Genomic DNA, 26,036 nt, shown 5'->3' with positions numbered 1-26,036 from the left:
CAGAGTAGATAAAAGGAAAAAAATTCTATGATGAGGGTACTGAAACAGTGGAACAGGTAGCCCAGGGAGGCAGTAGTTGCCCCATCCCTGGAACCATTCAAGGCCAGGTGTAGGGGGCTTTGAGCAACCTGATCTGGTTGAAGATGGTCCTGCTGATTGCAGGGGGCTGGACTAGCTGGCCTTTACAGGTCACTGCTGACCCAAACTATTCCATGATTCTATGTTAATATTTTACTGGAATTTAAGTCTTATCTCTTATACCATTCACTGTGAACATAAATAATTTTCACAGAAACCTTTAGAAAAGAGACATTTGCAAAATTTTAGCATATTTAAGGACTCTCCATTGTACTTCTCTTATTTAAACAAAAAAAAATCCAATTCTTTAACATACTTTCACTCTAGTTTAATAGTTTATATGACATAATATGAAAGGTAAATATGTTATCTATTTTAACTTTAAACTGTCAGAGCTTTTCTACGCAACTCTTCCATTCAGATTAATTTTTCAATAAAAATTTTCTCTCTGGTAATTTCATTTCAGCAGAAATAATTCTTCTGTCTTCAAAAATGACATGACCACTTAATATTTTGCAGTTCTTACGTTTATAAAACCATTTTATTCAAAGGTTCTTGTGCTCTCATATTTCGGAGAAAAGACTTGAAATATAGTAAGCAATATTCCAGGTATGAGAGACTATTATTGTCTTTCATCTATGGGAATTTGGTCAAGTTATAAACCCATAAAAGTCTTTGTTCCTATTTTGTAGACGTTTGTGAGATTATGCTAGCTTAATTCTCCTATGCTGGAGGTTCTCCACTGCAGAGAATTTATGCAGCATAGATGAAGATGCATCACTCCCAGGGCTGACTTAGCACACGTCCTCCTTGGGGTGCAGTGTCTGATAGCTGGCATGAGAGGCCAGAGAACAGTGCCTGAGCCTGGATGTATGAGAGGAGAACAGGAGCATAATGAATGGCTTGTGGCAACTGATAGAGATCTCCTCAGCTTCTTTAGCCCCAGACACACATCTCTGTAAAGACTAAAGTTTCAGAAAATTTCCCATCAGCCATGTTGTCCATTTCCAAGTTTCTCTTCAAGGTGTCTCTTCCTGACTTCCACAGCTTCCTTCTTCCTGTTTTTTTGAAGACATTTCTATCCTCCTCTTGTTTATTCTTTTGCTTTGGCGATGTATTCCCATTTCCCAGATCTCCTCTTGTACCAACTCACTTCTTCCCAGCACCCTTTCCTCACAACATCTACTGCCTGTCTGCCTTTACACCTCAGTGAGCATCCCTGCAAGACACTGCAGCACGCTCTACAGAAGTCACTGCTTCAGGCAGCCTCTGTCATAGAGATCTCTATACCATGCTCTAGTACACCCAGGATGATAGAGAGATTAAAATAAATCCATCCCGTTATAGGAATTGACAAATTTAGCCCAAGAAAATAAAGCCCAAAGTTCTCTTAACTTGTATATCAGGAGGACAGAAAACATTTATCTCTCCATTACCAACTTATACTGATACCATTATTACAAAGAATTCTAAACTAATGGTAAAACAACTTTCTCCCCAATAGAAGTGTGTCATATATTCTACATCTGTTTTGCTAATACTTTTAATTACAGGGTCTAAGTGGAGATGTACTACTTCATCATGGCTAGAGCCTCAAAAGTCCTCAGCATCTGACAAGAGAAGTGAACAAGAGATGCCAGCTAAGTCAGCAGAGAACACTGGCAAGAACTGAGTATCCCTGCCAGAAATGTATCAGAAAGGGCATTCAAACTTCTGCAGAGTTGCTTGCCCTTCTGCTTTCTTGACTCAAAATACAAATCACCTCCGAGTAAAATTTCTTTTCATGCAATTAAAAAAAAATCATTAGGTGGGTTATCAAAATATATTTATGACTTCCAACAATGGTTAAAAAAAATAAGTTATTACACTATAGCTGCTGGAGGCTGCAGGACTAACACAGGACCTCTGAGGAAGCTAGTATTACTGTCTATTACCTGGTATTACCTACAACTGGGTATGAGTGTTTAAAGCGGTTGAAAAGAATTGAACAGAACTCCATTTTAACTGACAAAGAATTTTATTTTCTCTCCAACTTAATACTTCCCTAATACTATATGCTAGAATGCATATGTGACCAGAGTGCAGCTCAAGATGGACTTGGCAGGACAGCAATATGCCCTGTCACATGCATTATTTTCTAAAGAAATGTTACAGAATCATAGAATCATTTAGGTTGGAAAAGACAATTAAGGTCGAGTTCAACCACAGTCCACCACAAAACCATGTCCTCAAATGCCACATCTACATGCCTTTTAAATACCCTCCATGGATGGTGACTTCAACACTTCCCTGGGCAGCCTGTTCCAATGCAATCCTGATAAGGAGAGCAGCAGCAGTACCTTTTAAAGTGTGACACACAAACTGTAAATGGAATAACAAGACATTCTAGGTCCAAATTATAAAACAGGTTGCCATTTTTCAGATTGCATTGCCTCTTTCTCTTTTCATTTATGTACATAGTAAGTATCAACTATATTCATATAATGATAAATATGCCGTCACTACAAAAAAATCCATACATTTTGTTGTGCTTAGAAGGAAGATCACCACAACAGTGTAATTAAATATTTCAATCTCATAGAAATCTATAAAAATAAAATCTGACTAATTTATCCCCTCAAGTTGATAGGAACACAATCTGAAGCACAGGCTTGATTGCTTTTCAAAGGAAAGCCAACCATCAGTTTCCTTTTGAATATCAAAATCTTTATGTTTCTACATGCTTACAATAGTAACATTTTGAAACATTCCATCAAATTCATAGTTATGTTAATTAGCTGGATTACAACAAAATGCAGTAATGCTTCTCTTTGCTAGTTCGTAACTCCCATCATTATGTGAAAGATCTAAACCTTTTTTTTTTTTCAAGATAAATAAAAGGGCTGATCTGAGCATTCATATTGTCAAGGCTTAATTCTTTTTACAAAATGTAGTGTCACACTTAAAAGACTGCTAAACTACTTAGTAACAATATAGCAAACCACATCCTTCAAAACACCAAATAAAAGGCACACACAACTGGTCCATGTTTACACACCTGCCCACTAACCTTTGTAATCTTCAGCACTCTACATTTGACCTAGTGGTCCCCTCCCACAACAGGGTGTAAGCTTCAGTCACAAAATCACAGAATGGCTGAGGGTGGCCAGGACGGTCTGAGGTCATCTGGGCCAACCTCCTGGTCAAGCAGGGCCACCTGCAGCTGGCTGCCCATGACCATGTCCAGATGGCTTATGAACTTCTCCAGGACAGGAGACTCAGTCACTTTCAGTTGGTCTTTTTTCTTAATGCTGCTTTTCTTTTTTTGTTTGCTTGTTTAATGGCGTGGGGCTCACTCACTCATGGGAATAACTATTCTAATGAAGGTATCAGTGTGAAATGGTTACTGCTTAAGCTGTCAACACCAGTACAGTAAATATAATTTGATAAACGTTTACAATTAAATGAGAAAAATATTGCAAGCCTGACTACATTTCTGCAGTTTCTACATTCATGTTGCAAAGTTTACTAGAGTATGCTCTTGCAAACTGGATCTGTAGAATCTAAGGAATTTCTGCCTTTACAGAAATAAAGTTCTGCTTGCTCATATTCAAGTATTACTGTTCAATTACCCCACACAGTAAATTCAGAAAATAAAAGCAAACAGCTTTTGGAAATGGTAAATACAAAGGGGCTAATTTATCTCACTTTGTCGCAAGTCTAACAAATCTAAATCAAAACAAGTATTTTTTCATTTGAAAAATATATTACACAGATCATAATAAAAATTAGATTTGTTTAGAAGCTGTGTTTTAGGCCTGGGAAACTTGAAATTGAAATTCAGTAAATTGTTTTTTTCCCAAGAAAAAGTGCATCATTCATTGTGAAGTAATAAAAATATTTACAACAGACCATTTGGTAGGATGTGGGTAGTGAAGACAGACACTGACGGGGAGAAATGAAACAAAGAAACAGAAGAAGCTGCCTTGAGAGGGGTAGTAATTCCCAAATCTCAAACATTACTAAGAAGCCCTGATAATTATGCTTTATTTTCTTTGTAAAAAATGTAAGGCAGTGAAAAATTAGAAAATCATGGTCATGAAAGACTAATGGAAAAGGATAATTATGACTTTGATCACCTGGTCAAGAAGCCTCCACAGGTTCAATAATTATTAAATCACTTAACCTTTTAATACTACTCCTGTCATAACCTTTTAAGGTTCCTTAAAAAATCACTTGTTCCAAAATAAAATAGTGATCACTGTCTGCATTTTAGAATAACCCTCCGAGTTCTTCTCTGTAGGTGAGAATATAGTCATCAGAAGGCAGTTCAACATGCCTTAAAGACAGGAAGGCAAAAACGCAGAAACAGCCAGCAGTAAAGAACTAGAGACACCAACAGGAGCTACCCACCCCTGGGCTCCCTGATCAAACAGAGACAGAGGAAAAAAACATTAAGAGAGCAAACTACCCGGTGACAACTCCTCCTCCCTCTCTTCACAGACAGTAAGGTCAGTCTAACATTACAGGAGCACCTACAGCAGTGTTTTCTTTCAGATGAATAATGTACCTTGATGCAAATCTCTGGTTGCTCCCACTTAAAATGTTTCAGTTTGCTTGCATCATGGAATAGTCTCAGACTACATAAACTAGATGGCTTTCTGATTAAGCTCAACAACGCACTACAAAAGAACACCTGGAGTGCTACTCTGCAGTAGAACAACATGAATGTAATGTCAACACCGGATCGCCAGCACTACTGACTCAAGATATCCACTCCTATTGGTGTGATATGACTTGCCAATGTAGATAAAGCTTACAGGATCCAGTGAGCAGACCTGGTGGTATAACTAGTATCAGAATATCAGTATCTATAATTCACGTAACTGCAGCATATTTTTATAGAATAAGCAGCATCAGTTGCCTAGGATCCTTACAGGAAATAAAACCTTGACTTCCCTGAGACTAATGCATTTTAGAACCTGACACATAATTTACAGCGAAAATTTCTGACACTCAGGAAGGATAACATTCACAGATTGTAGATCCAGACAGGACAGACCATCTGCCTACTCTTACCTTTTATGTCACCGAAGCCAATGTAATGTCACCAGTTATGCAATGCAGATATGCATGAATTTATATTAAATATTTCATATTATGGTACTGCAACAACATAAGGTTGTTGCACACTATACATCTGCAACTAACATCTTTTGTCTTACGTCATTCTCATCATTTGGGTTTCATAGAATCACAGAATGGTTTGGGTTGGAAAGGACCTTAAGTATCATATAGTTCCTACTCCCCTGCCATGTGTAGGGACACCTTCCCCTAGAACAGCTTTTGTTTTGTTTTGTTTTCTTTAAATAGTGCTCCTTACTACACTTTAAAAAGAAACGGGGTTTGCATAATCTGTTAGCCTCCTTTGAAAAAAAAAATCATAATTATTTTTTCAGTCTTGAAAATTTTCTGTCCAAACATTGTGACTTTGCAAAAACACTCTAGATTAATGATAAAATTACTTGAATCAAACCAGCACACAGTTACTTCTAATAGAAATAAAATAAAACCTGTATCCTTCCTCATCTGAAAGCTCACCATGAATTATTTTTCTAATGGACTTCCGTGAACATGTCTGAATTAAAAAATTCACTCACTATGTTTCCATACTAACTAGCAGAAAACTATTATATTATGTATATTATTTACAGGTGTATAGCCTACAGGCAGAGGGTCATACAATATAGGGGAAGCCTCCCTTTGCATCACATCACGTAGCCAGGACAAGACCACGGCATACAGCTGCAGCTAGATAAAAGATGTATTTCAGCTACTGCAGAGCCTCCCAGCCTTTTTGCTCTCTTATTAAGAAGCAATTTCAACCACCATTTGGGGTCAAGGAGCCAGAGGAAAGCATGAATAATCATATATGATTTGCTGCACCTGAAACAGGGGAGTAGGAGACAGGGAAAACAAGAATTTTAGCAGGCATGTACAAAACTGAGCCTGAGTATCAGCTGGAAATGCACTTTATCTTTAAACTATGGTGAGCTGTGCTGCAGCAGTACAGTACCCAGAACGTAGTATATGCAGTTAAGTCAACCTAATTATTCTATTGCATAAAGCCACCACATTAATATAGTATATAACACAAAAGGCTTTGAGCTAGGCAGATCTTCTGCAAACCCACCAACAAAACCACACGGAAACATTTGTGAAAAACAATGAAGTAGAGGGAATACTGGAGATAAACATCAGCAACCTTTTTCCGTGCCTGCTTTCAGGTTACATAAGGATATTCATATACCTTTGTATTTCTGTACTTTCATTCTCTCACGCAATTCAGAGGATGCAGTTTACAATTTTAGTATATTAATGTTGTTAGTTTTCCTACCAGTGCTATCTCTCCTAATCCAAGCTGGGCACGTCCCAAAGTCTGCCAGGCATCCCAGGAACGTGGGTTTCTCTGGACAGCCATTTCTGCTGCATGCACTGCTGGGAACATTTCATGTAAAGACATCAGGACCTATGACAGAAAAAGAAAAATAAGAGGAATAAGCACAACTGAAAACAGATTTAAGTCTTCTGGGATTACCCAGGCAACCACCATTGTTTCAATAACTAAGGGCAGGTTCATCTTACCTAGCTTTTATTAGTTTAAAAGTTAGTTATCTAATCTCAGATAGCCACCCAGATCATTTTATAGCCCATGCAGAGAAACTGGCGTGCTAGAGGATGATTCATCTGAACTATTTAAGCAACTCTATTACAAGTAGATTAATGGCTTCTGAAGTTGTCCCTCCCTCTCCCTTCCTCCCTACAAATCCTACACTGTAGAAGCGTAACAGAATACGCTGAAGGACAAACACACCAAGAATTAAACACAATAAAAAAAGCAAGTATTCCTGAAAAACTCCTGAGTTGCATTTCTTCTTTTTAATAGAAGACTGGAATCTACCAAATACAATTGCAGTGTGCATGATATAACTATAGAACCAGTCCCTGTAATTCAACACAGAAACAGCCCTTAACAATGACTGTTGTATTTGGAGAGTACGCACTCTGCCATAGCAAAGCCTAACTTAAGACATGAAGTCACCTAAGTCAAAAAAAAAAAAAAAAAAAGTTGCCGACTGTGGAAATCTCTTACTCAGCAGTGCAGGTTCGTGTCAGCCTGTTACCATAGTATTCTAATCCTTGCATTGAATCTCCATAACTAAGCCTATAAATCAAAACTCATGATATATAACATGCCTCAAAGCTTGCCTTATTTTTCCAAGACCACCATGAGACTGGCACATTACCTGAAGACCTGCATCACTCTGAGATCATGATTTCAGACACCCACATGCTATGGTGACAGATACCAGTGTAAGAAACAAATGACAACTGCATTCCTATGGTATGATGAGAATGTCAACCACAAGAGTAAGACTCATGTGTGGGCAACCACTTTCACCCCAGCTGACCCACAAGTATGATGAATAATATAAGAACATATTAGGATTATTGCTGAAGTGCAAAAAGCATTTATTTAACCTGAAATTTGACACTCAATGTCTTTTTCAAGGTCTTGCTCTCACTTTCCACCATATACAGCTTGATTTTCTCATCTTGCTTTAGAAATCTATATTATCTGTTTTATTTACCTCTTTTTGAGTAAGTTACTCTTATTTGCTCTAACATGGCATCAACATAATGGTCTATTTTGCTGCTTCTAACAAAGATGCCCCCAGGTCTTTCATTTCAGCCCATATGCTTGAAATACTTGAGCTGATCATAAAACTATTATCTTTTCATTTAGATGTGTGACTGAAACATCAGTTTGGGAGCCAGTAGCAAACCCCACACCGAAATTCTGTCAAATGCTTGCTGCTACTCTTACCTTTGCTCAATTTTACCTCATTTTCACTGTTTCTTATTTTCTTAAAGTGTTTACACTTAAGGCAATGAACTTCAGTAACTGTTTTGAAACAGTTACTCTGGATAGAACACACCCGCACGGGCTCCTCCCAAAATAAGCATGATTTGGCTGAATTCGTTTCAAAAGGGCGAAGTGAACTCCTCCGTGTGGCACGTGTTTCTGGCTAGGAGCTCCACTGTACTTAACGCAACAAACTCTTGACCCTCTTTTAATCCTTTATGGACTACCTCAGCACAATTGACTCTAAACTGCAAGCCATCATCAGCATCAACCCAGACCTGCATATAGTTACATTACTTCCTCAGTAACTTTGTGCACTCTCTTTTGATTCAAGTTACATTTACACCCATTTCACCTGGGTTTGATAGGGCTTTTTTGACAGCAGAGATAATTATCACTCTCTGATAGTTACTTCCTGCAAAAACATCCACATTACTAGCAAAAACAGGAACAAACGAGCATTATTCTAAAAAGGTCACAAACCATTGGAGTACTCAGGCACAACATTTCTTTTCTAAACAGATCATTGTTTTTTAGAGAAACCAATTCCCTTGCATTTGGGTATTTTTCAATGACCAGACAAATAGCATGATGCTTCACAAAGGAACTACAGATCACTGAAAATTCCATTTAAATCCCTCTGCCTCAATGTTTTAGCATCTCAACTTAAAGAGTCTTCAGATGGCCAAGCATTCAGAAAAATGCACAAATATAACCATGTCATTTGACAGTATGAAGATATTAAGCATTTACTTATCAAAATTATGCTGGGGAAAACCTTCACAAAAGAGACAATCCTACCAGCAAAATAGGTCCTTGATCTGTTTTGAAACAAGCTATGGCAGAAAAAGGCTATTTTGCCAGAATCACCTAAGGTAAAGATGAGGATGTGTGTGCTTGCTTATAAACACACCTCTAAGTGCTAACAGGCTAAGAATCTATTCTTTTCCTGTTGCTCTCAAATTTATTTCTCAGATCAATTTTCACTTGCAAACAAATCAGCAGGATGGCACTCAAGTTTCACAATTAAGTAATCTCATTGCCTCTTTATTTTCCAATTATAATGACAACACTTCATGAGAAAATATTCTTAAAACTAAACAAACGATTAGGGGAAAAAATCTTACAACACAGAAAAAATCTCAAGACTCTCATGCATATATATATTAAAAATTACTAGAGGGAAATACCTTACGAAGATGTTCAGTAGGTGGATTTTCAGAATTTAATTTATTCCAACAGACTTAAAGTTATTACATGCATTAAAACAAAGAAAAACCTTGTCACTAGAATGATTTAGGTTAATAAACCTAGCTTTTAAAAAAGTGTACATCAGACAGATTAAATAATTAACAGAACTCAGTGGCAAAAAAACCCCAATTAAACATAGCAACTGTCATCAGGAGAATGACCAAGTATTAAAAATCCAGGCAGCAGAATGACCCATCCTGTCCTACACACAATATTTTGGAAGTGTTATGAATATGAGTAAGTCCTGGTTTAAAATGAGCTCACTGGCTTGCAGCTGAATCACTATATATAGATACATTCAAAGTCCAGTGAAACTCCAATTTCTTCTTCCATCCAGAAACCCATTTCGAAACAGTGATGCATAAAATTCTTCCCACCCACAAGCAGTTTACCTTTATCCATGCAGTAAAGCAACTGCCACTACACCACACAGCAATGCCTTTTGCTACATAGCCTTGCAGAGTTTACATCAATGTTTTGATGATAAACCCTTCACACTACCACCCAGTTAAAAAAAATAAATAAAACAATTAAAAATAATCATCAATTATTAGATGATTTGTCATAACCGAAACTTGGGATTGTGAGTCTGATCATATGTTAGGACCCTCATCATTTCTTAAGCAGGAAGAGGGATGGCTGGAAGTTGGTATTATTTCTTCACTGAGTTCAACATTAAGAAAAAAACCCCACAAAACAAAAAAAACCAGCACACACTTTAGAAGGGGAATGGAATGATTTGTATATGAGTATGTGTTTGGCCTATTAAAAAAAAATACATCTGAAATTCTGGTCTGGTTCAGTGAATGCGAATTCAAGATGGAGGGTTGTACAGAAACTAGATCCTCAGACATTTTATGACAAACATCCAAAAAGCTTATTAAATGGAAATAAACCTGTTTGTTTACATTTTTATTTACTTGTTTCTATAAATATCTATACACAATTGTATTGTGTACTTTAGCAATACTGTCATAGTTCCACAGTGTGTTCAACAATGTCCTCTGAGATCTAAGGTAGAAGTATTACTGGATGAGCTACATGAACTAGGCAAATTCTCAGGAGTAGTGTAGAATAGCAAGAGTACCTGATTCCCAACAGTGTTACACAATGTAGCAAGTCCTTTGGTAACTCTCTTCACTCAGGAAAAAGTCCCACAGGGTCCAGCATACAAAGGTTCAGACCCAAATTCAAAGAATGTCTCAAAAGCCTGTTCCTACATCTTTGTAATTCAAAGCAGTAACAAAACAATTCAGTCAATGTTAAAGAAACTTAGTCCACAATTAATTTCAAGAAGTGTTAGTCACTGCATTAATATAGGTAGACTTCATACACTTCTTTGAATACACTTATGATACTATTTATCTAATACTATAATCATACAAGGCTGTTGTGGGTTTTAAGTTTCGGGGGGGGGGGGGGGGGGGGGGGGGGGCATTGTGCAACCAAAATACAGAAATTAGCTGCCTGCACAAACATTTACTTGCCATGGGGGAGCAGTTTAGGCTGACAATGGAATATTAAGTATATACACTGATGTTGCATGCAAAGAACAGTTTAAGTGACCCCTAACCTCTCCACACACCACATTAATCTATCTTTAAGCGGAACAGAGGGCTGAGAGCAATGGAAAAAAAATCTCAAGAACTTTTATGGGTTTCTAAAGCAGTTGAGCAATTCCATAATGCCCATATGTTTTTCTGGAAACACAATTACTGCAAGTGTCATTGACAACTGGGAAATTTAAACATGACTTTCACTCTTCAGAAACACTGGAAGACATTTGTCCCCACATCTGTTAAAATACAGATCTGACAGAACTTACCATAAATATTTACAGATTCCTACTGTGTCATTAGCATAGTTATCTGAGCTGCGTATTAAACAACAGGGTATTTAAGTTCGCTGCTGAGAAAGGAAATACTAATGAACAGGGAAGCTGCTAGATAACCCCACATAAGATTATCTTAACAAATGTGACATGGTATACAGATATTCAAGCCCATGCAAAACACTCCATCCAATGTCATTTCTCAAAAGAAATCACCTCATGAGGAGACCTTTCCTTATTGAAAGAAAATCAGTATAGACCATAAAGAAACTCTGCATATCACAGAAAGTCATTCTTAACATGAATCACCTCCCCTAGTATGTGACTCACATACCCAGACAAGATTTTCATAGGCCCAATGCTGGTCAAACCCTTGCTGAAGTTGGTGTACAGTTCTTCAAAATTTTCTCATTTAGCTACACAATAATAGCAGCAGTATTTGTGCTGGTATCATGGACTGGAATAACATACTCAGCCCTAAGACAGTATCATTTAGATACTAACCAGAATAATTTTGGAATGAATTATGTATTTCTGTTTTGGCAAAAATAGATTTTTACAGCTCACATTAGTGCCTTTAAAAGTAGGAAGGTATTAAATTACACATTATACCAATCAGCTTCCAGTAAGAATAAGTCATACTCCAAAAGACATCTGTAATAATTACTTACATGTACTAAAGATGTTACCAATTTAAAGATTAGAGGTTTAGTTAAAATTATTCCAGCAATGATTTTGTAAATGTGTATTTTGTACATAAACTCTTACAGTGTTCTCATTCACACTGTAACAGAAGTGTTACACAACATCAGAAAGTGAAACCAAAGAGAAACAGTGCAACTGCCCAGCACTGCTCTCCTCTTCAGGAAAGGAAACAAAGGCATGGTGGAAGCAGAGGCCTGGGTTCCTTCATTCCTTCAGGTTTCATTACACTCCAGCGGCTTCACTAGACAGCCAAAGATAACTTCTCAAAAATCAGAGTCACAGAGCTAGTTTCTCAGCTCCTCCTGGTCGGCAGGACAGCCGCGTGCCTTATTCCTCCAACTCAGTTTTGACATCCAGCTGAAATACAGGGACTGGAGTGCTGAGTAGCAACCACCCCTCAGTATTAGTTATTGTAGCTGGAGCACTGACTGAAGGATGCTGTAGTAAGCATCCATTTGGGTAAGTCACATAGTTCGGATGCTGGTAAGCTAACATTAATTTCCTGTTCTCCTGTTATTTTCACTGTGAAAATATTTAATTTTAGTACAATTCTGATTAGAATACTTTTGGAGAGCTAGCTTAATTCTTGCATTCACAGAAGACCCTTATAAAGAACTGTTACAAGACAGCTATTCACTAATTTGTCCCACTGAGCATAGCTGTCCTTTTCAAGAGCATTTTTTTGACTTTAAGAAAAAAAAGAGAAAAAGAAAATCTAATTGCAAAATAGAGGCTACTTCAAAAACACCCTGTGTTAAGGAGTCAGCACCAAAGCACATGAACCATTTCTTTCCACCCTAGAAAAAAATCCTACTAGATGGTCTGTTTTATTCAAAAGATAGTAAACCCCAACATTTTAGGACTGATACCATTTTCACATAACAGAATTTATTTTCCAGTGGAGTTAAAGATTAAATGTACAAATGAACAGCTAGATAAGTTAACAACCTTTATGGAAACTTGGAAAGCTGATAATTAAAGCCAAATTGTATTATTCTGTCTCTTCCTACAGTGCACATTTAAGATTTGAAATCCTTTGCACATAGGTCTGCAGATGCCAATTGTTTACATGACAGCAGAAAGCAATGAGACAATTTTTTTTAATAAAAACCTTTCAAACACTTCTAAGCACTTACAAGTACCAGGGTCAAAGCTTGCTGGAGGCTGGGAAAAGCATCGTGGGGGAAGTACTGCTACATGCTTGTACCATTTGTATGAATACCCAGCTATCCACTGTTGGAAGTTGTCAGGATACTAGGCTAGGCAGATCTTTCATTTAAGCTAGCATCAATGTAAAGGCATCCAAAGGTAATTAAATATTCAATGGAAGTTTACATGTTTAAGATGGTTTTTGCCACGGAACTCCAGAAGTATGCAGGCAAGCACCTAAATCATATAGGAGATCTGTAAATACTAACATGCTACCTAAACAACACAGAGATCTGATCCTAAGCATGCCCAAGTTAAGAGAATGTAACACAGCAGAAGAAACATTTCCACAAAGATCTGAACAACATGATGAGATTATTATTTTTTTTCCTAAAAAGACATCTGCCATTGTTTTAAAAGTTAAGAAGAAATAATTGACTATAAAACTAGCCTGGTGAGAAAGTGGGGAGAACAAATGCCCGCTTTTCAGCACTATGTGGGAACAGAATAAGTTAATTGCACTAGAAAAATTCAGCGTCAAAGTAAAAACAATTACTGCATCTTATCACCAACACCATTTGAATTAATGAATCACGTCAAAAATCAGCCCTTCATACATACCTCTCCATGATTTTTTCCTAACACAGTCTATCTGGATCCCTTATACACATATGATACATTGACAAAGCAATCCAACAATACACTACTCCCAAAATAATTCAGGAAGAAAAACCTTTAAAGCCATAAAGTATTTCTCAAACCAAATGCAAAACCAAGTAAGACCTAAACCTTTCACAGCTATGTAAAATGAAAGCTCATTGAAATGAGCTTACGATTATTCAATTAATTCTTTTGCAGAATCAAACCTTCTTCACTTCATGACTGTGAGGAGATGTGATAGCATCCAGGAAAAAAAAAAAAAAAAGCAGTCACCACATCTTGGAAAGCAACCAGATTTACTTCTTGGGGTTTGTTGGGGGGTTTTGCTGGTCTGGGGTTTTGGGTTTGGCCGTGTGTTGTGGTGGGGGGTTTGGTTTGGTTTTTTGTTGTGTGCTGTTCATTTGTTGGATTTTTTGTGGGGAGGGGGTGGTGGTTTTTTTAATATAAGAATTACAGTAACACCAAAACTAAACAATATTGCAAGCTTCCTACAAATTACGTAACACATTCACTGAAGTACCATGATTTTACTTCTTTTCCTTTCTCCTGCTTTAAACAATGTGTTTTTCAGCCTAAAAATAATTTATCCCATTCTAATCTGTCCAGCTGGTTGAAAGAAGCCATACATTTCTTGTTCTCATCCTCAATCCAAATTAAAATAATTTTTGCAGAAGAGCATTTTTTTTATACAGAAAAAAATAAAAATGTGGGTTTGCCCCCTTGCATATAGATAGAGACAAAAGCTTCCCAATCGAAACAAAATCAAGGATCTTGGCATTTTTGACTTTTGGCATCTAAGCCATGGAAGCACACACTGAAATTACAAACTGATCTCATAACTTAAGTGAGGCACTGATGGCTGGCAAGTCTTTTTCCTCGAAACAGCTTTAAAATAAAGGCTTAGATGAATTAACATCATATGTATACTCTGTCTAATGGTCTTTTCCAAGATTCATTTATCTATATAACACTTAATATGAAAACAGACTGCAACACATATTTTGTATATGGCACCCCTGTTTGGTGTTGATAGTATTAAGCCAACTCTTCAGAAAGAGCAGGCAGATTTATAATGGTCAAATTTGCTAATCATCACAATAAGGCCCTCCTTGCTCCTCCCAAAACAATTTTTAAATATTTCAGTTGCTTCTTTCACATTGTAACATCCTAATTCATGTCCTAAACAAAGATGCTATTTATTGTGATTGGCTGCGTTAACAGCATTATTTCCTGTTTAAAGATACCCCATTGTGTTGGGAAAAATTAAAAACCTGAATTGTGCTGTAGTTTATGCACAGAACAACTACACAGTGTTGCACAGTACCTGTTCACAAGCACAATGTTTTCTGTTTTATTTGCTAAACTGATAAAGAATTGTCATGCTTTACCTGTGATTTCATCTCATAAAGCGTAGCATCCTCAGGAGTTAACTGAAGTGCTTCATCCCACTTGTGAATAGCCTCCCGGTACCTGTAGTTAAAACAATATTACAGTCTCACTATATTTAGAGATATCAGATATTTCTATTTATATCCTGACATTGTCCTAATTAAAGTGTCATGGTATCTAATTAGTATGAATGACTCTTCTAACCGCTTCCCTATTAAGACATACTAAACTGTTTCCGGGAACTGCTGTCTGTTGTTCTAACCAAGTGGATGCTAATGACTGCTGTACAACTGGCCTCAAATGAATTTAGAAGTCAACATAGGAAACTTATAGCAAAGCAATGACTTAAAAACTAGAGATCTTGAACTGAGTCCGGTTACCCTCCACTGTCAAAATCATCCTTAATCAGGCATAAAGAAATACAATCTGAACCCAACATGCCTTGCTGCAGCTGTAATTTAAAATTTCTTTTCAGTCTAAAAAGGCTGACATATAGGAGTTGCCCGCCTGCATTTCTGTACTGTAAAATTCTAAAGACATCTGAGTAACTTTGGTATCTAAATATAAGAAGGAAGTTGAAAGTAAACAGCTATACTGAAATCATCCAACTCAGAGAAAACATACGGTATCTTCATAATATCTTGCCCTTCCCTAAAAAACAGAACAGAAGAGCTGACCAAAACCAGTAAGAAGTAGGTCTTTGTCTTAACAAAAATGTAAAACTTGGACGAATGCATACTAAGGTTCTGAACCATGCTGAAGAACTGTAACAGCATAATAAGACACAGTTAGAGGGGTGCAGTCTTTTCAGACTTAAAGGTGGCCTCAGATAACATTGATGAGTCTGTGGGGTGCCACACGTTCCCCGAATCTATTTCAAAATCCACTTTTGTTATGGAACTGTTTAGGAACTCCTGTATTTATATTGATTTCACTGCAAAGGTACAAAACCAGTTACCCTGGATAGATACACACACTGCAATTTTAATACAGTATATATAAAAGTAAACTAATTTGCACATGCCCTTCATATGAAAACAGTTATCTTCCCCAACTCCCCATTCTTCCTTCCCTTTCCCTTCCCTGTTTTTCAGTCCTCTGGCTTGTATTATGTCTCCAAGTTTTTTAGAGCGGGCACATGAAGACTTCAGGAAGTTCTGAACTCACTGGGAATAGAAGAATAGATCTGAAAAGCAATGCAACTGAAATCAGTGTCTCACGATTCAGGTATTAGCAGCTTGTCAATGACACCAATAAGCACCATGTTTGAGTGCCGAGCAAAGGATGTTTCAATAAATTTTCACATTTCCTTAGAATTTACCCACCAGCTGCTTATTTGTCATCTCAGTTCATTCCTCATAGGCAGATGTGCACACTAAAGGAAAAATCACCACATTTTCTACAGATGTCAGTAGAAGCCTTAAGCTGTCATGTAGTCAGCAAGAAATACTTTTTGAGTAAATTATAGTTTTGTTTAAGACTTAGTGAAGACATAACACAATAAAATCTTTATGAATAAGGTAAGTCGTCAGCTCAATTAGATGTCCCGGCCACACAGCAAGATGTAATATTGTGACTGTAGCAAAACGATTTAGAAAAAAAGACTACTAAAACAGAGCAAATGCAGTAACAACATCAGTAACCAGAAAGGAACGAACACTGGCATTCTGCAAACAGAAAGATGTAAGATAGAAGTTGCATTCCAGAAATCTTCATTTTTACTTACATGGAGGGGACATCATTGCTCAGCATCAATCTGAATGGGATAAAAACTCATAGGAAGAAGATGCTACCTCGGAAGGGAGTGCCAAATCTAAGAAAATATACCCTCAAATCTTGTTCTGCTGCCAATTTGTCAACTCTGCCAGAAGAATAAAGATGGGCCAGGGAAAAGAGGTCATCCATTCAGAGAAAGGTCATGCTACGTGTGCTCTGTGTATGAGTAGTAAGTTGCTCAACTCTGCCTGTGAGCCTCAGAAAGCATGATCCAAGACAAGTAATGACGGAATGCTGGAATCGCTTCCCAGGACTGAGAATAGAACAGAAGAGGGATGGAGAAGGAAGATTTGTCTGCAGGTACATGCTGAACCACCTGCTCAAAAAGACTGTCAGCTGACTACCAGTTTATAGTGTGGAGATAACCACATGGTTGTGAAATATTTATATTTTCAGTGCATGTATTTCCTTAACAAGAATATTTCCTTAAAAAGAAAATCTGATAAAACACGACTGTTCTATTCTTTTAAATACTCAGAAGAAAAGATGTTTCCATTGTTGTTTCAGGAAAAACTAAGGAGACTGTTCTTTTTAAAAGAAACTGAGCCATGTTGTTTGCTCTAGTAATGCAAATTTGGAAAAAAATTCCTTTCTGTAAAGACAGTCCACTGATCAAAGAATTTTCTACCTCATTCTTTTAAAGGAAAAGATTATATGCTGTATTAAATATCAAACACCTCACCGAAAAAGTTGCCTGGGGATATAAGACAGAGTTGTGAAGTCAATGTTCCCATAACTGTCTTATGAAAACCATAGACCTTGGCTGACATAAGAAGTGAGGTAACACAGAGCCAGCGTGGTAAAATAAATAGTTATTTAAAAAAGATAATTTTACTGTCTCTCAGTATCTGTTTTGGCCTGAACCATACAAGACCTTTATCACTGTAAGGAAGAACTAGTTTTCAAAAGGAAAACTTCAATATAATTAACACAAATTTAATGAGCATTCTGTTTGCTATACCCACTTATTTCCTTAGCAAGTAAATAAACTCACATACAGTTGAGTGACTAGCAGTTAACAAGTCGGTATGCATCAGTAGAGCTGCAAAAACTGCCATGTCTTGGCTGGCAAAAGTCAAGTAATGAATTTTATCTTAATGCTGTTCCACTGAGGTCTATGTGGAACATATGCCTGATATGGAAAGACAGCACACATGCTCAGAACACATGCTATGGTTACAGCTGATGCACAGTAACACACATTTGAATCTTATGTCCCTTCAGAAAAAGGATATGAAATCTAGGACTTCAAAAATTAAAATAACTTACATCAAAAATAACATCTCAGAAGCAAGAACAAGACTCAAAAATCACAGATCCATCCACGGGTGATGCTATCGACCTTCTTCAGAAACCTCTGAAATTTACCAAAGTGGAGATTAATCCCAAGCACCAGTTGGCTGGGGGCCTACTGACTGGACAGCATCTTTGCAGATAAAAGACCTGGGAGTCCCAGGGGACAAGCAGTTAAGTATGATCCAGCAATGCATCATTGCGGCAGAGAAGGTCCACAGCACCCTGGGCTGCCTTAGCATCACCAGCATACAAACAGGTGACCTACCTCTGGTGAGACCATGTCTGGAGTGGTAGGTCCAGTTCTAGGCTGCCAAGTAAGACTGACACATGGACATATCCAGGTGAGTCCAGCAACATGCCACAAAGATGATTAGGGCTTGGAGCATCTGTCACATAAGGAGAGGCTGAGAAAGGTGGGACTATGCAGCCTGGAGAAGGGAAGGCTGAAGGGAGATCTTACCAAAGTGTAAAAATACCCAATTTGGAGGGGAGAGCAAGGAGTAAAGGAGATGCAGCCAGATTCTTCTCAGTCACGCCCAGTAACAGGACAAGAAGCAACAGGCACAAACTGAAGCACAGGGAATTCTGTTTAAATGTATCTCCATTGTAGGAGATACTCAAAACCTACCTGGATAACCTCCTGAGCAACTAGTTCTAGTTGACCGTACTTTGCAAAAGAGTTGGGAGTAGAAACTCTCCTAGGGTTCCTTAGGATTAGGTGATACTAAGACATCAGCAGTGTCAGTAATACATGATTTAAGGTATGATTGTCTCTTGGCTAAATGAAAACAAATTTTAAGCAAAATTTAATCTTACAACAAACAGACCCATTAATGTTCAGATGTCTGGGATTACTATAAAAACTTATCTAATGTAACCATAAAAAAGTCAGAATATTAATAATGGGCATATCTTGATTTTATAGAATATCAGATAAATATCTCCAGCAAAAGTAAAACCCTGATCTGTACCTACATTGCAAATAAGCATCTAAACTCCAGTAATAAAGAGCATTTTTTTAAAAAGACTGTCATATTTTAATGTATTGAATTACTATTTGTGAGTATAGATACAGTATACCTAATTTTATCTCCCCACCGTGATTTCAGTAAAATAGTACACCTCACTACAAAAAAATTATACAATTATAACCATAACTTAATTGTAATTTTCCCTTCTTTATTGCAATGCCATAAAAAATTATTGAGAACTGGATACATCTGGGATGGCTTCAGTGTAAAAGACTTGATGGATCTTGGCAATTCTTATTTAACAGCATATGAAGTCCCATAGCTCCCCTAAAGTACTAAAACTGCTCTCTTCAGACGTGCTACTGACCATCTGGGAGCTATACAGACTTGGCAAGTTTTACTACAGCTTGCTAAACTCTTGAAACAAACATCTCATGCTTACACTTTTTTCAACACCACTTCTGGGAAAACAGGATCTCTTGAACTCTTAAACAAAATCATTAAAACAAACACATATTTCCATTCAACATACTTAATTGGAGGCTTCTGAATAAAAAAAAAAAAAAACAAACAACAACAAACACTAAACCCTGTTCAAGTCACATAGACATCAGTTTTTTGAATCATTCATAAATATATATATCTAAAAATAAAAAATGCTAAAAACCACCACTGCAGATCACACAGGATTTGGCATCCTGTAGCTTTATTCCAACAGGTTTGCCACAGTTGATGTTTCAGGAACAGATTGAGACAGGGCATGCTCAGAGTGAAACTGAAAATATCTGAAGATAACACTGAAGAGATAGGACAGTATCAAATTCAGACAGAATGAGACAGGCCTGCAGGAGGGAGGCAGAGCACAGAGTAGTACAATGTCAGGAGAACGAATGAGGCAACCTAACTCCTGGGAATTCTTAAGAGACTTGGAGGGACACCTCTACAATCAGATGTTACAGGAGGATGAGGAAAAACAAGACAGAGCTAAGGAAGGGAAGTGGAAAACAACATTTCAAAAAAATTATGACTAATTGCCAAATACTCGTATCATGACTGGTCTGTGGCCACCAGAAACACCAGCTAGAACAATTTTAATCTAGTGTAGGGTCAAATGAAAAGCAAAGCAGAAATTGATTAAAGGAACAGACTTCCCTTTTTAAGCCGGGAAATGATGCAAGGCTGGACCGTGGGAGAAAAGATTCAAAGAACAGGTCAAGGAGGAAGCTCAAAAGAACAAAGGAGAATGACAGTAACAAGGCTTATTTGTGTATAACAGCTTAGGAGTCCTCTAACCCATCTAGGTTTTTACAGCAAAGTACTTCCTCAGGTGGGGTGGGGAGGGAGGCATATGGCACTTTATAAAAGCATCTAGAAAAGAACAGTGTGCAAGAACAGGAGAAAGGAAATTGTTTCCTTAAGTGCGCACAGAAGATTCTTGTCCATAGTGCCATAAAGCACACGTAATCTCACTGGTAGCCTTCACAAGATCATTAGGTCTTTAAACACGTGAAGTGCAACAGTAAATGTTTTTTTCTAAGTCTTAGCAGCTCTACAATTTATTTTTTTTTTTTATTGCAGACAATTGTGACACTATTGACGCATCATCATTACTGCAGCTCAGAAGTGCAGCTATTTTATGGTAAATAAAGGATCATACATTTATGTCATCCAATTGTGCAGGGATAAAGTTAAAACCAACTCTTTACTTTCTACTAAAACTTCCAACAATTTTATTTTAACAGGTTGATTCAGGTATGGCCACGCTAATCACCACAGGTAAAGTAGTGCACAACAATTCTTCAGTGGCACCTGACCATATACACAACCTTGCCCCACAGTAAAGAAAAACACAAACTTGCTGTAACTGCCTTTCAAGTAGATAACCTATATTGAATTGGCCTTGGGGTAAAAACCAGCATGCACATAGCTAATGCACATAATTTCAAAGCGTAAGTATTCATCAGAGTTACTGTTCTTGTACGTGTTAGACCCCTCAATACCAGGTCATTGGCACCTGGACACTAATAGCGCATATAGTGAAAAAAACTCTAATTTTTACAGCTGAATCTTCTCCTATGCAGCAAATGCAAAGTTCTGTTGCAAATAAATCAGCTGAATATACCACAAAATTAAATAGCAAATTTATTTAAATTTATTTAAATGTATTTAAATTTAATTTTAATTAAAATTAAATAACAAATATTTCAAAGAAACTTAACTGCCACAGAATAACAGATGGGGGATTGTGTTTCATCAGATACCAAAAGCAATTACCACCTATTATCATGTTAAACTACAACATCAAGATTTTAACATAAGTTCCACTCACCATTTTCTTAGGTTTTATTTCAGCCACACATGTAAATATGGGCAATTTTTATCATTGCATCTATCAGGTAAATACAGTTTTGAAGCTGCCTTTGTCAAAGAAAAGGTATGAAATCCAATACTGGAGAAAGATGATATTGTAACCAATACCCAGAGACGAAAGCCTCAAAATCAGGATTCTGATACTGGTCCCTGACAGACATCCTCCCTAATGTGGAAATAACATTTAATTTCCTCACATACAACATGAAAAAGTAATCTCATAAGAAATCACTCACTACTACTTCAGTTACTTTACTGAGAGCCAAGAATGGAATATACTGCAGTAAATCATTTTAATGACAAGTGACAGGGGAGCTAATGCAACTGAGTACTAGATAACGATGGGAGAAAACAGTGCCTACACTTGACAGTCTGCCATAAGATGTCTTTCACAAATACATTTTATATTGAATTTAAGCTGAGGGCCCTGCTGCCTTTGACTTATTATAAAGTGGTAAGACTTTACAGTCTGGTGAATGACTGATTCATGGTCCACCCCACCCAGATAGCACAGTTATCTGTAAGAAGACAAGAAAATTTGCAAAACAAATGCAATACCTCTGCCTGCTAATCAATTCTCTTGCTGCTAACTGAAGACCACTTTCGTACACTGGTGCTATCAGCATGGGTGATTTCAGTGTTTGTTCTTCAAGCATGAAATACTTACTTCAGCTCCAACTAACACAGAATCACACAGTGATGGGCAAGCACTGGTTGAAGCAAGACCAAAGCACACATTTTATCTTTTAGAAAAACATTTCTATTCAGGAAAAACTCAAACAAGTTTCACAGCACTAAACAAAACATGCCAATCATGCAAAACTCTAGAAACTGAGTGGACTAGAGTTGTTTCTGGCCTTGTTGCAGAATCTCCCCGGACCTCGCACTTCATAGTTTTCCTTGAAAATATGGTTTGATATAAAACTGTATGATATTACACAGAGGAATTTACTTACCTGCAATAAGATTACAACATGAAGACTGTCAGAAGTTCAAATAAATACACTATTAATCACAAAGACTTCCTTATCTTTGCAACTGATCCCACAAAAATGCTCAAAAGGGTCAAAAGGTTAATTTTTATTATTTGTCATAGATTGAGAACTTTTCAGGGTAATTTTTAAGTGAAAATGGTTAATAGCACTAGTTCTCTTTACATGCTGTTAACTTAGACAACCAGGATATTATTCAGCAGAGGAACAGAAATGGAAGAATTTATTATGCTTCCTTCAATTAAGTGGTGGTTTTGCTGGTTTCATTTTGTCATGAAAACCAGAAGACTCTACTGTCTCTGAATGCATACCTGATTAACTTTAGAAATATTAACACATAGACTACAGTGAGAAATACATAGATTTTAACCATTCAAAAGTTAAAAACTACAGTATGGATAAATGTTTGACTGTAAGGAGTCGTCAAAAGAAATAAGCTATTTCTACCTGTATCCTATTAACACAAAACTGTCAAGAAATTACAAAACAGAACATAAAGAGGTGTGTAAAATGAGAGATCTTAATTCATCAGTGTGCAATATTCGAGAACTTCTTCACAGACAGGCAAACCTTTTACCTGTATTTCTCCAATATCTATAGTTGCAACTTACACAACATACCTCTTTGTCTTAAACACATAACAGAACAATAATTTTTCTATTTAAAAAGGCAGTGCTAACAACAGAGTTGTTGATATGGAGGAGATAATGGTTATATTCACATATGCTTTAAGTGATATTAGAGAGCTTAAGAACAGAAATTGTCAAGACCTTCCACACCACTAAGGAATATTCTCACACAAGAGAACATTTAGTATGTCATACAACTACTAAGTTCATTTAAGAGCACTAAAAAGAACAAATATGAATGCTTTCATGTTCAACATTAGTGTCAGGTAAGACAACTGGTAAAAAAGAAAAGGAACCCTCTAGGAACTGCTTTGCAACCATCTATAAACACATAGAGTACTCTGCTAAATCCCAGACTTGTAATTTAACATAATTAAAATTGGGTATTAATTGTCATTTTACAGATGAGAACTCTGTAGGAAGCCAAAATAAACAGTGACAAACAGAAGCAGGCCTGAGGTTTACACACAGAAATTCAAATCAAAAAAGAAATAAAAGTTTTATTACTCCTGAGCCTGACATTTCATTATTAAGCAGTAAGAAGAGACCTTCATAATCTTACAGGCTTCAAAAGAGTAGTAATTGTATAGTTTCAGTAAAAGCAATTCACTATTTTAATATCCTAAACAGAATCTGCATATTAATATAAATAAAGTATCAGATATCGCAATAGGAATATTTTAAGTATTCACAGAGAAGTAAAGTATTTTATGCTGAAATGAAGTTTTAAATACAACACTTTAGTTCCTAAAAATAATTTCAACAGTAGTTTCTCAGAAAACAGCATCAAGAAAAACATAGAAGAAAAACGGTTATGCCGCATTTGAACCAAACTTCAGGTCATATTCTGGCCTTGAGGGTTATTTGTTCAGATAGCCTTTAGAAACACAGTAGTAAAGCTAGAATGCTAGGTACCATCTATTTTCTTCTTAGTAGAGTATACATTTAATCCTTTTAACCTTTTAAGTATTTAACCACAGATGGCTGACAGCTCTGTCTCTCTTACCGGGGATCCTACTGGTTCTCAGAAATCAGCCATAGAAACTAGGGCAAGAAGTCAAAAGCTGTCAACAGCGCAAAAAAAAAAAAGCATGGAAAAAAGTTTCTGTGATTTAGATACCAGTAGTCCTCTATCTTTCTCAAAATGACTTACTGCCAAAAAATGATGCTCAAGAGTAGGGTATTAACAGGGCAAAACATTTTTGGGAGATGACACAAAAAGCAACAGTCTGTTCACATTCTGAGTAGTTCATTTGATCTAGTTGACATACTCTTGCTGTCTGTATTAAATAATCTAATTCCCCTTCATTTTCTTTCCCTCTATTACTTCTGGCCTCTTTTCAATGTCTGCTGATGTCAGCATCACAGAGTAATAATGACAAATTACAAATACAAACAAAGAGAGATAAAGACAGAGGAAACATGTCATTCTCTATGGCATTTTGAGACTTAAAGGGCAATTTCATTTATTTTTCATTAAATACATTAAGTAGGCAGGTACCCTATAAACCTCCCCACATAGCAGAAATGATTAGGAAGTATTGATGTAAAACAACTATAAGGCACTAGAGCAAGGTACTAGTCAGCAAAAAACATCAAGTCTCCTGAAATAAGTGACGTAGAGATGTGTAACAAACACTATGATCTAATTACAAGGATGTAATATAGACATGTACAGATTGTGTAGACACTGGCTGTCACCATCCAGAACTAAAGGAATGTATCATGCACTTCCAAATCCCAAGATGACTAGTATGCAAATCATAGACATAAAAGTGGCACGAAGAGTGGGAACTCTTACTATCAGCACTGCAGAGCCAAGGAGTCATAAGCTTCAGTGTCACTAGGCAAAAATACTCTATAAACGGGCAGACAAGGCAAGTTTGTGCTCCAGTTTCCATGACAGAGCTAGTTAGTCACTTATAATGCTGTTGTTTCTACTGATAAGCAGCCCTAAAAGAAACAGTAAATTCAGATCCATCATCTGTGCTGACAGTGTCACTTTGCATACACGTAACAGTACCTATTGAAAGGGAGTAACACCAAAACTGTTTGAACTATACCCTTCAACTTTTCCCGTAGCACAGCATGAGATGCAAAATAAAATATTTAAGATTCAACAGACGATTAATATTTCAGATGTTTTTATCTACATTAATTTCTGGATAGGAATACTTGAGGCATTTAGTCTGCAGTATCCTATCCTTCTGAATCCCAGTTTCTAAAATTAATTCTTCCTTTTATTTTATGACTCAAATCCTACACTCTACCTAGCAGGGAACGTCCACAAAGAATATTTTGAGTTCTGGAAGGACACCCTATCCATTATACTACCCATACATTTACAACACACTTTCAGAGAAGTAAACAGGACAACAGAAACTAGTTTGTTGCAATAATGCACACAGCTGTAATCTAGAAGATTCCTTCCTCCAGAGACGAAGGGGGAAAAAAAAAAAAAAAAAAAAAAAGGAAGTAATCAAAGCTTGATAGCTTCAGTGTTGCATCTGGGAAAAGGATCCATTCTTGCTACCATCCACAAACTAACCCCACCAATGAATTTTCTTTAGACTGAGAAAAATATTCATGTTGGGTTTTTTCCCAGTTTTGCTCAATATTTAAAACTTCACTCTCTCCATCATATCTGATAATAAATTAAGACGATCAAAACTAAGTAAAACTTGGGCACCCTCACAATCAGGTAAAATATATTCAAAACCTATAAATTACCCAGAAAAAAAAGCCAGGTTAAAGATTTCTCTCATACTTATCTAATTTACATAAAACTTCCTTGGGTTTTATGACAGCAATCTACTGTGTAAAATAATTAGCACATTTAAATATTTATTATTCTAATTTTCATATTCATTTCTTTCATTCTGTATGTCAACAAGACTTGTAAATTTTTTTGCAGTATTGCCTGGAATTTCTTTCTCATTTTGAATTCCACAAAAGAAATCAACTACTTAAAAAATAACTTCTGAAACCTCGTTCATTCAATTCCACCCACAAGACAGAAGTACTGGATTTCTG

At 36.7% G+C, this 26,036-nt stretch overlaps 1 protein-coding gene across 2 annotated transcripts in view; it reads right to left on the bottom strand.

The window, feature by feature from the left end:
• The window catches only part of TTC33 (tetratricopeptide repeat domain 33), a 48,361-nt gene that overhangs the window by 5,669 nt on the left and 16,656 nt on the right, over positions 1-26,036 (bottom strand). For both annotated transcript variants that reach the window (XM_055790249.1, XM_055790250.1), the window contains exons 3-4: positions 14,969-15,050; positions 6,455-6,586 (exon numbers count right to left, since the gene is read on the bottom strand). In XM_055790249.1, the coding sequence (XP_055646224.1) occupies positions 6,455-6,586; positions 14,969-15,050 (214 nt within the window). The remainder of the gene's footprint in view (positions 1-6,454; positions 6,587-14,968; positions 15,051-26,036) is intronic.

The sequence above is a fragment of the Falco peregrinus genome, chromosome Z (genome assembly GCF_023634155.1).
Source record: "Falco peregrinus isolate bFalPer1 chromosome Z, bFalPer1.pri, whole genome shotgun sequence".
NCBI lineage: Eukaryota > Metazoa > Chordata > Aves > Falconiformes > Falconidae > Falco > Falco peregrinus.
Note: the sequence above shows the minus strand (reverse complement) of the source record. Positions and strands in the feature narration are given on the sequence as shown.